At 33.4% G+C, this 16,112-nt stretch overlaps 1 protein-coding gene across 1 annotated transcript; it reads right to left on the bottom strand.

Moving 5' to 3' along the window:
• Positions 1-14,202: 14,202 nt before the first annotated feature.
• On the bottom strand, positions 14,203-15,742 carry LOC117928287 (UDP-glucosyltransferase 29-like). The gene has a single exon (XM_034848194.1). The coding sequence runs from the start codon at positions 15,740-15,742 to the stop codon at positions 14,402-14,404; it is 1,341 nt and encodes a 446-aa protein (XP_034704085.1). The 3' UTR covers positions 14,203-14,401.
• Between the last annotated feature and the right edge of the window lie 370 nt (positions 15,743-16,112).

The raw sequence follows: 16,112 nt of genomic DNA, 5'->3' as shown, positions 1-16,112 counted from the left end.
AACGTTTTTACGGTGGTTGATTTTATTTTCAGCGGTCCGATTTGTAGATCTGTGGTAAGGAAACTTAACCCTAAAACTTTAATTAAATGTTTTTTTCTTGAAAAAAAAAATTATAAATCTTGTTGTTAGGAGTTAAATAGGTAATATTTTGTGATATGGGAAATTTTATTGGATGACTTGGGAATATTTTTGGAATTTTGGTGATGATGGAAAAAAAATTTTGGTTGATAAATGATTGCATTTGGGTTGATAAAATTAATGAGATTTTTGAGAATAATTGAAATTGTAGTATAAATTATAATTTATTGATGTGTGGATTTTTGAGAATTTATTGGAATATTTTTGGCAATTTTATTGTGAAAAAATAATTATATTGGATTATTGGAATTATTGGAGTTGTTAGAAAATTATGGATTTTTGGTATAGATTATGTTTAATTGAGATATGAATTATTGGAAATTTATTTGGTTGCTTTTGGTAATTTTATTGTGGAGAAATAATTATATTTAATTATTGGAATTATTGGGGTTGTTAGAAAATTATGGAATTGTGGTATGATTGTAATTTCAATGATATTTGGACTAGTTGGAAATTTATGTGATATTGGTGATACTTTTGAATGAGGGTAATTAACCTCATGACATTTCATTTGCATCATGGTTATGTGAAGAAATGATAAAAATTGTGAAAAGTGCATGAAATGAAAAAAGAAATAAAAAAAATAAAATAGTAATGAAAAGTAAAGGTCTGTGTGAGGTAAATTAAGAAGAGAGTGAGATTCCTAGGGTGAAAGACCTAAAAGTTTACCCCGGGAAAACTCCGAATGGGGAGTGTATTTGGGTACAGATACGTATCATTCAGTGAAAGCCCGAGAACGACGGTATATTGTATGACTGTGTGTCACATGTCCATGTGCATTTTATTTAATTGTTGAAAATTGTGGAATTATTATAATTATAAAGATTAAAAATGTGGGTGATCAATGCTGATGGAATGTTTTTTTTGTATTCATTTGAAACTTAGTAATCCCCATTAACCCCTTAGGTGTTAGGCACCCTACTGAGCAATGTGGAATGTTTACCCCTTCCTTTTTACATCTTTTTAGATGCAAATGTCACTCACGAGGATCCACAAGTGGGGCAAGGAGGACTTTAGGATTCCCTAGGAGGTTTTGGAGCGGCCTAGTGGAGTGTAGTGTTTTTGTTATGTTGGCTATTTTAAGACTTGTATTAGCAAACTTTGAAACTATATATTTAAAATGAGACTTTATTCTGATTAATTTGCTCAATTGTGAACTCTTATTTCTAGACTTTAATGATAATTATTATACCTGGTTGCTCTTGAGTAGTGGTTAGTATGTTGATAAATTGGATTGTTAGTTGGAGGAAGCTCTAGTGTGATTATGCGTAGAAAAAAAAAATCAAAGCGTTTTGGTTGACTGCTAGTGTGGATTAGGAGAAACCCTTAAGGTCAAACCTTTGACTTGGGGTCATGGACCAAATTTTGGGTTGCCTGAAATTTGGGTCGTGACAAGTCTCACATGAGGGAGCATCACCATAAGCCATGCAAGGAAGCTTGACAATCATGTTTTTAAACTGTCATGTATTCGATGAGGCGGTTTTGAGATGAAGTCTCCAAAAGAGGAATCTTTCTGTTGAGGGAGCATATACACCACTCCGGGAAGGAGTAACAACTATAGTTATAAAGACTTCTCAAGCTAAGAGAGGAGAGTTCATCACCGAATAAGGAGTCACTTTTTGGGCATTTTTTAGAGGAGCGCAAATTCTATGTTGAAAAAGGCAAGTTCATCGTTGTTGGAGTAATTCACCATCGTGGAAGCTTGTTGTTCTATTCATGGAGATCGTGGCTATCGACGCATTTTATTACCAATTAGAGGTTGTCGTCATAGTCACTAGAGATTGACGCCGCTACAAGTTACCACCGCCATTTAAAGCTTCCCATTTTCACCACCAGAGATCGACGCTACTACAAGTTACCACCACCATTGGAACTCGCCATTTCCACCATGCCAAAGATCGACATTTGTCATCACCATTGCCCTTAGAGGGTGACCGTTTGCATATGAGTTACAGTCATCATCATCAGACCTACAGATCACCATTCTTATGCAAACAACAATTCATCTCCATAGTTCATCTCCACCAGCATTACACCTACATCATACTAGTGCACTTGAAGTTTTGAAACAGAGATCTCCAATAAGTACTTGCAACACCATACTAATCATCATCGCACTCGACATAGGTCTCCATCACTATTTCTTCGTTCATAATTTCGGAGCACCGTATCTATACCATTCCTCTGTTTCTATCGCATCTTCACCATTACCAACATCTTCATTTGAAATGAGGGTTTAGATTTTCGTTTGCATCTTTACCACTGCTAGAGATCGACCCATCGTAACTTACAGTTTGATCCATCATTCAATTCACTACTGCTAAAGTCATTCATCACTTCTATCAAAGAATCAACACACCATCGTTTGTTATCTTCATCACTATGAGAGATTTGGCTATAATACACCCATTACATCTGCTTTAGAGCATCAGTAGACACAAGTTAGTATAATTTTATTCAATTTTAAATCACTTTCTCATGTTTATTTTATTAGATTATAGGAATAGTGACTTGGTGTGGATGTAAGAAAGGTCATACGTGTTTGTTGTTTAATCATTTACTTGATAATGCATGTTGGTTCTAGTATAACCGGTTTAAGAATGTGTCAATGACTTTTGTTGAATTTTTAAAATCAAATCAAAATAATGCATGTGATTGTTAATGGTTAGGAATATTAGTATTTTCCTTAATCAAGTGAAAATAATGCATGTGGTTGTGTAATGGTTAGAAACTTCAGTTTTGTTTGAATTATAAAATGAATATGTGATATGGTATGATGCAGCCATGGAAATATTGAAGTTATTAGTCTTTGTCTACTGAATTTTGAAATTAAAGCAAGTATGTACAGAAGTGGCAGCTATGAAGTGTTATCAATATTTGTTTATTAACTTTCAAGATCAAAACAAGTATGTGAGTTGATAGTTGAGCTGAATTGAAGTCATGAAAGTGAATTGAGGAACATCTATACATTGAGATTTTATTGGTTGTTTGATGCTTAAATTTAAAATTGAAATAAGTGTTGTTGGATTGTATATTGAAAATTGTTTGATTGCATTTTTTATTGCTTGATTGACTTAGGAATGAGATTAGATCACTTTTTCTTCAATTTCTTTTACCAATATAAGCCATTGGATAATCAAATGACAATTGGCTTCAGATCAATGTTTTAATTTGATTTTATGTTTTGATATTCATAATTCATTTCCTTAGTTCACACACATACACTTAAACTTTTCCTTGAAAATTTATTATTTGAGATTTCATGTATTTCAATATGAAAAAAAAAAAAATTGTTTCCAAAATTTTTTCCTTACTAAATCAATCCCTAAACTTATATTAAAAATTAATCTTAGTCCCTTTAGGTATGAAACTTCAATTTTCCAAAAAAACAAAAAAAAAAAAAACAATGTTATCAATTTTATTCGGTATGCATATTTGAAAAGGTTTTAAAATGAATTTTGGTTTTGAATACACACGAAATAAATTTCATAGCTCCAATCAATGGAGTCTTTATGGACAAACTTGTGGAAATTAAAATGGGATTTAACATATCCCTACATATAGAATTTTCCAAAGCATGGATCTCTATTGACACTGTTGATAGCTCACTGTACTTTTGAACTTGTAAATTAGAATCCGACCATTTAGATACTCTTTAAAAATTTTCTAATTATTCCATGATATTTTAAACTTCTTGAATTTTATGTTATAATTTTGTTTCAGTGAAGAATAATCCCTCAATTAGAAGATATAAATCAATTTTTCAAAAGGTTCGGTTTTCACTCTGTTTTTGACACTTAGTTTTGTTTTTTAAAATTAAATTATTAAACGATCCCTTTAATTCCTTTGGACATTGTTCACTTAATCTAGACTTCCTAAATTTAATTTTTGACCCAAAATATTAAGAAATGATTTATGAAATGAGATATATATACCACTGCACAAGTGTTTTTCTAGAGTTGAGGGATTTTTGTTAATTTTTAAATATGTTATGAATGTGATGTTGCCCTATGATAATTTTGCATTTTAAATAGACATATCAAGCTAGTTATATGATTTATTTATTTATTTATTTATGATTTTAGGATATCTCTAAGTTAATTAAAAAAAATCATTTGATAAAAACCTTGAAAAAATGCTCTATTTTGGGCCTATGAACATCATTACGAAATCTAGTACTAAATGAGAGCTAGTTAATTGAGATCACTTGGATGATGAACTAGTGTGATGTCCTCTGAAAATTTTCATGATAAAATTTAACTTATAGATATTTGTTTTAGATTTATTTTATAGAGTTATTTGCTTTGATCATTTGCTGATTCTTTTGTGAAGTAACCTAGTTGTGAATAAATTTGTTATTAGTTGGAATATAATTAATTAATTTGAAATTTTGAACAATAATTTGGATAGGTTAAAGATGTTACCTAATTTTAATTTTTATGAGATAACACTTCTTGATATTTATTTAGAGTTTATTTTATGAACCAATATTATACATTGTTAATGATAATTCCTTTGATTTTAATAATTTAGTTACTTTTGAACATGCTAGCGAGCCTTCCTTGATTTGAGACTTGCCATGTATATGTATATAGACTTAGTTTTTTATTTCTTTTTAAACTCATTATTATTATTTGTGAATTAACCTCATTTTTATGAAAGCGCTTTAAAATGCTAAACCATGTACACAAACCTTTTTTATTTAAATTAAATATTGTGATTGAACATTGTCTATTAGTGTTTGCTTGTTGTGTTGAGATTGTATGACATTAAATTTAACTTGTTACAGAATATGATTACTTAGAATGCAATGTGATGCTAGTATTTGTTATTTAACTTTTATGTTTTTTGGAAGCGCTTGGAATGCAAATCAAGTACATCTTTCTTTATTAAATTGATGAATTATGTTGATGTGTTTATTTAGTTCATAGTATCGATGAAGTAACCTGACCCCTGGATCCAACTTGATTTTCACAAATCTGTCTTTTCTTTTAGAGTCACATTTAGGGTTTTCTTTCTTATTTTGCTTTTCTTTTTAAAAAATAAAACCAAAGTAAGTGGTGATTCCATTATTTTAAAAAATTAGTTTTTCACAAAACAAAAAGCGAGTCTCGCCATCAAGTGAGAACGCATGTGAAAATGCAGGATTACAGGCTGCTAAAGATCCTTCTGTTATTGCCTCTTATTTGTTGCATTTGAGAGACAACAACATGGGCAAATATGGAGTCTTCTTTTGGGATTATGTTTTGAAATGTCAGACGTTGTTCATGTGTGAGAAGTATGTTGTGAATTAAGTGGATGGATATGTCGTCTTCTCGAGTAGTGATGGAAGCAACAATAGGACTGTAATCAACACCAAGTCTTCCTAGTATCTGTAACACCTGGTCTTTTTCTGAGACTAGTTCTCCAATAGCTGCAAGATTATCAACTATAATTTTCACTTTGAGAAAATACTCCATCATGGACATGGTGCCTTTGCGAGTTGTTTGAAACTCCAACCGGAGTTGCATTAGTCTTGCTTTGGAGGAGACTGAAAATATATTTTCCAGAGCCATCCAAGCTTCATGAGAGGTTCGGTATCCAATTATTTGCCCCATGATTTCAAGGTTGAGAGAAGAATATAACTAGCTAAGGATCATACGATCATACCTTCTCCATGAAATGAATTCTGGTTTTATTGTGCCTACAACTGTCATCTTGGTGGGGCACATATTCAGTCTTTCAATATGGTCTTCAAAGCCATTGGCGAAGATAACATTCTCCATTTGGGTTCACCATAAGATGTAATTGCTTTTGTCTAGTTTAACAAGGAGGGCATGATTTAACATTTGAAGAGAATAGCTCAATCTTTGGAGTGAAGTAATCTGTGTGGGAGTTTGTGATTCAGAGAATGGATTGAAGAATGACATAGTTAGGATAGGTTTATAGCTCTGATACCAAAAAGAAACTTGCAGAAACAGGAAGATAAAGAATGGAAGAAAATCTATATCAAACCAGTTTTTACATACAATATTTATATGGCGTATCAATTACATGAGAATAACTACTTATCTAGCTAACCTTAACAACTTAACCTATTGACTTGAACAATGTTGCTAACTACCCTACCTGACTCTAACAATATTTGGTTGTTACAACCTTCGAGCAGGCATCCTAACAATAAAGAAGTTAGAGACTCAGGTGAGTTCTTGATCTTGAACTCTATCACCTACCACCACTAGAAATGTTGTGAAGTCCTTTAAGATAAATATCTTTCTCTAGAATTTCCTTTTTCACATGTTTCCTTTGAACTTAGGGCTTTTGTGATTTTTTTTTTTTTTTTTTTTTTTTTTCACATTGTGTTCACCATCTTTGTGATTTGAAGTTAGGGCTTGTGATTTTGATATCTTTGATAAGTAAAGGTTTAAAAAAATTACTTGGATTTCTTATGTATTTATGTGATGATGTTTTGGATAGTAGAAATTTACCTTTTGTAGTGTTATTTTAGCCCCTTAAGATGATAGGTGGAAAGGGACATGTTGTCAAATGGGCTCCTAAAGAAGAAAGGCTTACTCATCATGCCGCATGAGGGTTGTAAACTCATGATGGATGGAATTGCACATTAGAGAGTTTGTGATGGGTCCTACTAATTATTTGCCATGTTTTGGGGACTAAAGAATGAAATGAGATGTCCGAGCCAAGTTTGGAGAGTTGGGCTACAATGAGAGAATAAGCTAGAGAGAGGGGAGATAGAGATGAAAATAAGATGATTCATGGGAGGAAGAAAAGTAGGAAATTAGACATAGAAGCCTTGAGTTGAAGAAGAAAGCAAATTTGTGTCTAAATCAAAGTTCTTCATACCAATCCCTCAAGAGCTTAATTAAATGCCTCTCATCATTCTTCTTTCAATTTCAAGGAACTTCTTATATTAGTGGTCTTTTTTATTGTTAGGGTTGGGTACATATAATAAAAATAAAATATTATAAATACTTTATTATTAAATTGTATTAATCACTTGCTTGAATTATAACCTTCTCTTTAACAATAGAATTTTGTCTTTAAGAAATTACCTTAGCTTCTTGATGCTTCTACCCTCCAAATCCCAAGCTAAGATGGATCCCTTTAGGAAAATTAAAAACGAGAAACCAGAAAGCAATTCAATGGTTAAGTTATTTATATACAAGCCACCAACAATCCTTTACTTGAATTGAAAGAGATTATTGGGTTGGTTAAATTCAAAAACATATTTTGATTGGTCAATTTTCTTTTTAGAAATTCGAGCAAATTTCTTCCACATCTTTTATGTGGATATAGGGTTTCTTGTTCTCATTTCAGCTAAACATTGGTGGTAGATGTACTAATTGTGGTTGAATAGTATTATGATTCTAATTGGCATTGAAAAACATGAGTGTACCTAGCCTTGGAGGATTCATATGCTTTCTCATAGTCCTATACCCTTTCAAAGGCACTTAAGGTATATTGTCATTGCTATTAAGTTCCTTAGTGTTTTTCATATCCAATTGAGATTCCTGAGTTGTTCTATAAAGTCTGCCTAAAAAGTCTTTTTCCTAACCAAGCTTAAAATAGAGAAAAAAATGAATGGAAATGGAATAAGTAAAATTAAAGAAAATATTGAAAAAAACAACTAAATAATAGAAAAATAAATAAAACCCTAAGTTCGCTTAGAGAGAAAACGGAGAAAATCTAAAAAGAAACTACAAGAGTCAAAACAAAGCATTGAACTTTGTCCTAGTTATGAAAATTCTCAATCCCAACAATGATGACACTTTCTTGATTACTATTCTTTGTTATCCAAAATATTAAGCTTTTTATGTAGAATCTTTAGCCAAGAAAAAAAAAAAGTCACTATTAACTTCAGGTTGCATCCTTAAGGATTAACTTATGTATAAGGGAGAGACAATACAAGAACAAGTTTTAGATGGAACTTGAAATAAGGGAGAGAGAACACAAGCATTTGCTGACTGCTAGTCTACTACTACCCCATCAAATCATGAAGGTGCTTGTAAAAATGATAGAACTATGTTAAGGATCCTAAAACACTGACCCCCACCCCATCCCCACCTCAATTACAACTTTCATACTCACTACTACATTAAATTAGGTTAAAATACATACTACTACACATCAGAGGAGGCCTCCCTTACAGTCATGACTAAAACAACTGATACAGTACTTGGCTAAACCGACCAACCCAGTAGTAGCTAGGGTCCAAAGTGATCACGTGGTTAAAAAGGTCCAAAGCTTCTTTTCGATTGAAACTTTCCCAGGATGCTCACTCTTCATTTTCATCATTTTCATATGTACCTTCTTCCTCATCTCCATTCCCATTCCCTTCCCCACCTTCTTTAGGAGGTTCACTCCTGCCCTCATCCACTATACTCCATCAGTTGTCTCGTTTGCCTCTTTACTCAATGCCATGTTCTCCACCAACTCTTTTGTTGCATCAATGTTGTCGTCTTGAGTGTCTTCTGCTGCTTCAAGTTGTCATACAACAGTTCGGGTAAAAAAAAAAGTTGGTTAGTGCCTATAAAGACTACAAAGGTAACATTTTAAGAAAAAAAACTTCGTATAACATAAGGAATACTTTGCGAGGCTAGAAGCTCTTAACTTGTTTGGTGCCTTGACCAAATGAGGTCATCACCTATTTATAGGCAACCAAGGAACTTTTTGGAAGCCACAAAGGTTCCACTCTAATCCTAAAATTCCCTAGAATTTTTATGTACAAAGTATGTACAAGACTTGTTTGGAAATCTTTAGAATGTCCCATATGCTTCCCTTGTCTTCCACTCTTATATAAAAATTTGTGGACACCTCTAGGCCTCTCTATAACCATCCACACTCTTCCACTAGTAGTAAAATGTAGATGGCTCTAGGAGATTGTCATTACACTAAGGCCAAGAAAAGAAGTGAAATTAGTATAGTATAAAGGTGAAGTATCAATTATATTCGTATAATTGAGTGGGTAATTTGCTAAAAAAAAATACTAAATAAAACTTGGATAGTTGGAAAGAGGAAAAAGGAAAAACGAAAAAGGAAATAAAAAAACCTTGGGAATATGCTTAATTAAGGATTATTGTATATTTGTGAAGACACGTTATAAGGTCTAGAAATCATCAAAGTAAAATAATTTATGAGGCAAGAAAAATATTAGGAATTTCTATTTTTTCAATTATTTTCTTGTGTTGTAAAAAATCAAGACAAAAAACAACAATAAGAAGAAAAAGATGAGAGAATGAAAATAGAAAACAAATATAAAGTATACCAAAATTTATATGGTTTGACCTAAAGCTTATATCTACGGGTAAAGATAAAGAAGAACTTCCACCATTCCTTGAAGATATTATAATCAAATTTTCAAATCCAAACTCCCAATTACACCTAAAAGGGCTCTCTCTTTCGGTTAAAATCTTTGCCCATATTTTCTCTAATTATATAAGAATATTCCATACAGGAAATCAATTACATAATTATCAAAAATATCTATTCCTAAATAAATATCTCACAATATAATATTTCCTTTCATAATAAGATACATTCTCTTATACGAATATATTCTAATATGAAAATATTAATGACTTACAAATTGACTCATAAGAGAATTTAAGATACTTTCTAACATTTTGAATAGAAGCACATAGTAACCAGGCTAATTAAATTAAAATAAAACTAGAATAAGGCATCATTAGAGATCTAACACATTGCCCTAAAGGATCTATCCTCCTTCAACACAGCTTATTCTAGAGCAGGTCATACTAATAGCCTTTGATGCTTTATTGAATATACTTATCTCGCATGATTAACAACTAAAAGGAATGATGCATGCCTCACCCTATAAAGTCTATTATAGACCTGACATGAAAAAGAACTAAGAAGTCTACAAAAACTAAGACTATGTTTGGTTTTCGAAAAATTTAAAAGAGGGGGAAAGAAAATATAGAGGAAAAGCAAAGGAACATAAACAATAGATTTAAAGTCAAACATTTATATTATATGTTACTTCAAATTTATTTTACTTATTTTAACTCTTTGATATAAGGATTAATAATTTAAAATGTACAAGTTTCAAACTAATTCTAATTATATTTAATTATTATTTTTCATAGTACAATCAAGAATAAGAAAATAATTTTTTCCATAAAATTTTTTTTCTTTCCTTAATACTTCTCAGGAACCAAACATAACCTAAAACTTAAAGGCTCAAATTATTCCTATAGAACCCCTAAACCAGGGCTGGATACTAAGGTCACTGGCTCATATCAAGAATAAGCTAACATTAAACCACAACCTCCGGAGTATTGAACAAACCATCTAATAACTAATAAGATGACAAGATCCTATAGAAACTATGATAGAATGATATAATAAACTCATTGCCCAGGTATGTTCTCTACAACATCAACAACAAATCCAACATCAAAACTCTGAGAAGTAACTGCTTTTGTTTCTTGGTTTAACTTTCATCAATATCTTTTTTATAATTATGTCATTTTTTAACAAGTGAAAGGCTTTGGTATTTCATGTTGTCCTTGTCTTAGTTTTGATGGCTTGATTAATATAAACGTCTATTTCTGTTTATGGTCCAAACCACATCATTCAACTTTCCCAAAAAGATGTGCATTGCATATTTGAAAATATCAAATAATCTTATCTTCATCAAATAATCTCTCTTTTCTGGTGCTGGTTGCTTGTCCCATAAATTTTACTAAGATTTATGGCAGAACATCATCAGGATAAAATCTTTAATGTTGAGGTTAGATTTTGATGAATACCATTGTGATTGAATGCCCATAATTTTTGGATAATTACATGTTGCAATGAGATGGTTTTGGTAATACCATTTTGTTCATTGTGTGGCCTAATTTTTCATGAGCTCAATTGGACTGTGTAAGCGGCAAATTTCAACTGAATTTGGAGAAGTTCGACTTTTCAATTCATGAGATATTAATTTTTAAAATGACTTATGTTGCTCATTTTTGGTTTATACAAGCATAAATATCAGTTGGAAGCTGTGTGGTTGAGAATTTAAAGATGTTTCTGCAAGCTTATGCAGGTTGCACTCAGCTGGATTATGCATTATGCTATATTGTTTCTAAGAATGGATCTTTTTTTTTTTTCCAGGACAGGAAGGTTGAAAAGGAAGGTGTAGATATCAGATGAATCATCTGAGCCATCATCTTCTATTATATGAAATCGACCATCCTATGACAATCCAGACAGAAGAAAATGATGACCACTTACACAGGCCTGTCTCTTCCTCCATGTCATATGGAGTCAATTCCAAAGAAGCGGAAGCAGTCCAAGAAGAAAATAGCACCTAAAAAATCCAAGGCTGGAACTCCAAGTGCATCTTGGCAGGAAAACCTAAGAAGAAAAATGAAGTGTCCATGAAAAGCTGATTAAAAAAGAAACCTTCACTTCATTAGCTGCTGCTTGAAACTTCATCAGTGGAAGAATTTTATAGTATGGAGGCACCTTGTCTGTCTATGTTCTCACTTCTCATATCATTGAATAACCTGATTACTACTCAAAAAGTACTCTTTTTGTAACTTGAAACTAACTGTTTTAAACACTTTTGAGTAGTAGTTAATAATACCTTTTAACTCAATTGGCACATTAAGGAACCTAGCAAGGTTACTAATCAGTTTTTGACAAGTTTTGGTGTTTTTGGTAGCTCAAATCAATGGCAATGCAAGTTAAAGCTCAAATACATGAAAAATCCAAGCTTTGGAGCACTTCTTAGCCCTTTGCCATGCCAATCAGGATGCAAGGAAGAAAATCAGAAGAAGAAGTCCAACAAACAGCAGTTTCGCATGGTTGTGCGAAATTTCGCACACCATGTGAAACCTCTTGAGGCACCAAAGGATTTCGCACACCATACGAAATTTCACATGGTATGCGAAATCTTCTTGTGCACCAACTCTGTTAGATTTTTATCTTCAAATATTTTGTGTAATTTCCTAGTTTCTCCTTGTAATCAACCTAGATATTTTCTTTTATATCTTTTTAAATATCTTTTAGGTAGCTTATATATAAAAGGAAAGACTGAGGGAGAGGTGGATGTGATGTTTTTCATAAAACACTTATAAATTACCGTAGTAAGAAATATACAGAGCTTTTGCTCTGCCTTTCCTTCTCATTTTGTTTTCACTTTTCTTTCTAGTCAAACAACCTCTGAGGATGATTTCTCAGGGGATGAGTGGCTAGGTTTTACGTTTCTTGGAGTGATGGAAGTTAGGTGAAGGACCTGAATGCAAAGGTGGGAGTTGTCCTTGCTATAAATGACAATAGTTGTTAACTATCAATGGTTTTTATTTCAAGGTTTAGCTTTAAATCCCTTAGAATCACCTTGAATGGCCAATACTTGGTAAGCTTTTTGGATTCCATGGATGCTTATTGCTAGATCCATGGATGTCTATTAGTTATCATTTACGAGCATTGGAAGGTGGTTCAAGGTAAAAGTCTTTAGTGTTGGAAGCCATTGATGGGAAGCAATTACCATTTCTAATGAAACCTTTGGATCAAATCTTAATTGCTAAATACAAAACCGGTTCGGGAGATAACCATCCTTTATGTTATTATCCCCAACGCGAGAAGAAGATCCGGAATCTCCCCCTTTGCCTAAGGAACTCAATCCTAGTGACTTGAAGCTCCAAGAGACCTTTTCTTTATAGTTAATTTCACTTATTGTTTTTGCTTAACTTAAAAATCAATCTTTCCAACCATAAATTCCATTTTCTTTAAAAGCTAACTTTCATAAGAAAAAGCACCATTTTATTTCCTTCACTAATGTCAACTGTACGATGAAAACTCATCCCTATGAACGATCCTAGAGCTACTATACTATGTTAGCTATGCTACCCTAGTGTGAGGTGATTTAGGTTTATAAATTTTGTTGATAACACTCGTCTGAGCCAGAATCAATTGGCATGACTGCAATTAGGGACGAATCACTTCCTGAAGTTTCTTTAATTTGTTCTCTATTTTTATTTTTCTGTTCCATGTACATATTTTTGTCTTTCGTTGTCTGCTTATTTTGTTTTGTAGCATTACTTCTTACTTACCACTCGGAGCTGGAGCCCCTTCCCTTTTATCATTCCATGGGCTTTATCTTTTTAACATTGAGGACAATGTCAATGTTAGGTTGAGGAATGTAGAAGATGATTTTTTTTTTCTTTTTGAAATTTTAGTTTTGATAGTGAAGAAATTTGAAATGTGAATGGTATATGTGTATGTTTAGTTAATTGAGATGAGTCAATTCAGAAGTGAACTGCTGAAATTTGGAATGTCTCATTCCCTTGAATTGGTTGATTCTGTTACTTTCTGTGATTGATTTAGTGTCAATATTGCTGCTGTCCTAGTCAAAAAAATTTCTTACTCAAACTTGGACACAAACTGATAGCACACCAAACCCTCCATGTAGGTTGAAGGCTTAGGTCTTCTAGCTTCCCTGCAGCTTTGCTTTGGGAACAATTGAAATGTTTTGTGCTGAGACACCTTCCAAATCCTGAAAATAAGGAGAGAGAGAGAGAGAGAGAGAGAGAGAAGTTTTGTGTGATTGCTTCAAAACCTGGCTGAGAAGTTCAAGTGGGATTTCTACAAGAAAAATGGAAAGGGAAATGTAAAGTTGTGATCCCAATGGATCAGTTGTCTTCTTCCTACTAGAGCATGCAAGTTTTCAAATTATGTATATTATTGTCAAATGTCATAAATTTAACCATATTCAATAAAACAACCCCATTATGTGTATCATTGTTTGTTTTATTATTGTTTAAAGGTTTTTTTCTCAATGTTTTGAGTTTTGATTGATATTTCCGTATTTTCTTGATATCTTGAGAGTCAAAAGCAACTCTATGATATTTTTTCCTTGTATTTAGATGTGTGTTGATATGATTGATATTTTCGTCTCCTCAATAATTTGTTCCGAATTGTCATACGATGTTTCTGTAAAATCCAACCACCATTATTTCCTTATTTTCTTGATATTTTAAGATTCAAAAGCCCTTTTTTTTTATATATTTTTTCCATGTATTTAGATGTGTGTTTGTGTAGTGTGTCAACAGTAGCTAAACACACAAAGCACGCATACATGTAATCTGAATTGGTAAACAAAAATGAGATTGACTGAAACATTGATTGATTATTCACGTTAGCTATTTTCCTAGATGGGTAAATTTGGAAAGGCATGTATGTATATATCAGCCTTCTTGTTCTTTTTACACTCCATGTCTTATTCCTCCTCTTGCTGTATGAGTTACCGCTATTTTTAGTAGCTGCAAAGCTGCTTTAACTCCTCCACCACCACATCTATCTCTTCATCTCCTTTTTTCCTCAGTGTTTCACTCAATTCTCTTGCTTTTCTCCTCACATTCTCCCCATTCTTCTCCCCCACCACCTCTTTAATTACCTTTGCTATCTCTTCTCTTTCAAGCTTTCTATTCTCGTCTCTCTTAACCTCCCTACCCACGCCGACCGCCTCCACCAATTTAGCATTAATCGGCTGATCTAGATGCATGGGCATGGCTATGATAGGGACACCAAACTTCATGCCTTCCATCACAGAACTCCATCCACAGTGACTCACAAACCCCGCTATGCTTGAATGGCCTAGAATTTTTCTCTGTGGTGCCCATCCTTCCACAACCATTCCTCTATCTCCTAGCCTGTGGAGGAACCCTTGTGGTAGTGCATCTTCAAGCCTGATTTTCTCTCCCATTGGAAATCTAACAACCCATATGAAGTCTACGTTGCTATGCTCAAGCCCATGGGCTATCTCTTCCATCTCCTCCTTGGACACAAAATACTCACTGCCAAATGAAACAAACACGGCTGAAGCTTCACACTTCTTGTTAAGCCATTCAACAATGTCTGTTGCCTCATCTTCGTCTTCCGGGCCTTGAAGAAGTGGACCAACGGTTACCATCTTCTTCTTAGTCAAATCAGATACATAGTCAAGGTATTTTGCCTCTATCTCTCTGAAACTCTTGATCAAACTGAACTTAGATGACCGCTCTAAGCATTGGTTGGCACGATCTCTGTCACTGATTCTACCTGCCGAAGGTTCAAGAAAACGGTTGAGCCTACCAATCTCATAATCTGGAAGGTGAATCTCCTGAAAAGGGAATTCAATACCCGGTTTCCTGTGGCGATGAGCCAGAAAAGATTGCAGTGTTGCTCCGGTGCTCAGGAACTGAACGGCCGGGATATTAAGCGATGAAGCAGCTGCCGGTGCCCATGGTTGGAGGAAGTCATAAATAAGTAAATCCGGGTGGAGGGTCTTGAGGATGTTGGAGAAGTTGGGGCTTGCCATGTCAAAGGCCATTTTGAGAGTGGGCATGAGATGGGGCGGGAGGCCATTGGTTGTGTGGTAGTGAGGAGGAAGCTCAGGCAAGGATGGAAGACGAAGTTCTACTAGTTGGATTGAGAGAGAATAGCTTTCACTGAGTTTTCCTCTGATGGGGTCGAGGTTAACAGGCGTAGAGCAGAAATATATGCTGAAGTTTCTCTTCGAAAGCTTCTTAGCCAGCTGTAGGAAGGGAGATATGTGACCATGAGCCAACCATGGGAACATTAGGACACTAATACCATCGCTCTGTCTAGCATCCATCGAGACTTTGCACTCAATTTGATTAGGTGATGGATAGATATAGTGTAGAGGATGAGACAGGTGTCATGAAATGCGGATAATAGGGAAGAGCAGACACCATAGAAGGATGGAAAATTAGGACCTGAAGTCGGTGAAAACACTCGCTTTGAATGCTGATGCGTTGATTTCAAACTCTTCAAAGCCTTTCATCATTTAGGAGAACCCAATATTGTTGAAGTCTTTCCCAATATGGTTATAATTTTTTAGAATACTTTCTTACGTTTTATAAAATCAAAATTTATTTGAAATTTTGAAATATTTTTAATTTATTTTTTATGTTATTAAATATATTTTTAAAATAATTTTTATACGTGATATTTTATTTTTAATC

This window comes from Vitis riparia, chromosome 13 (genome assembly GCF_004353265.1).
Source record: "Vitis riparia cultivar Riparia Gloire de Montpellier isolate 1030 chromosome 13, EGFV_Vit.rip_1.0, whole genome shotgun sequence".
Taxonomy (NCBI): Eukaryota; Viridiplantae; Streptophyta; class Magnoliopsida; order Vitales; family Vitaceae; genus Vitis; species Vitis riparia.
This window is presented reverse-complemented; position numbering and strand designations above follow the sequence as displayed.

Excerpts from the sequence above, each read along its gene's own strand:
- LOC117928287 (XM_034848194.1), bottom strand. The coding sequence starts at position 15,742 with ATGGATGCTAGACAGAGCGATGGTATTAGTGTCCTAATGTTCCCATGG.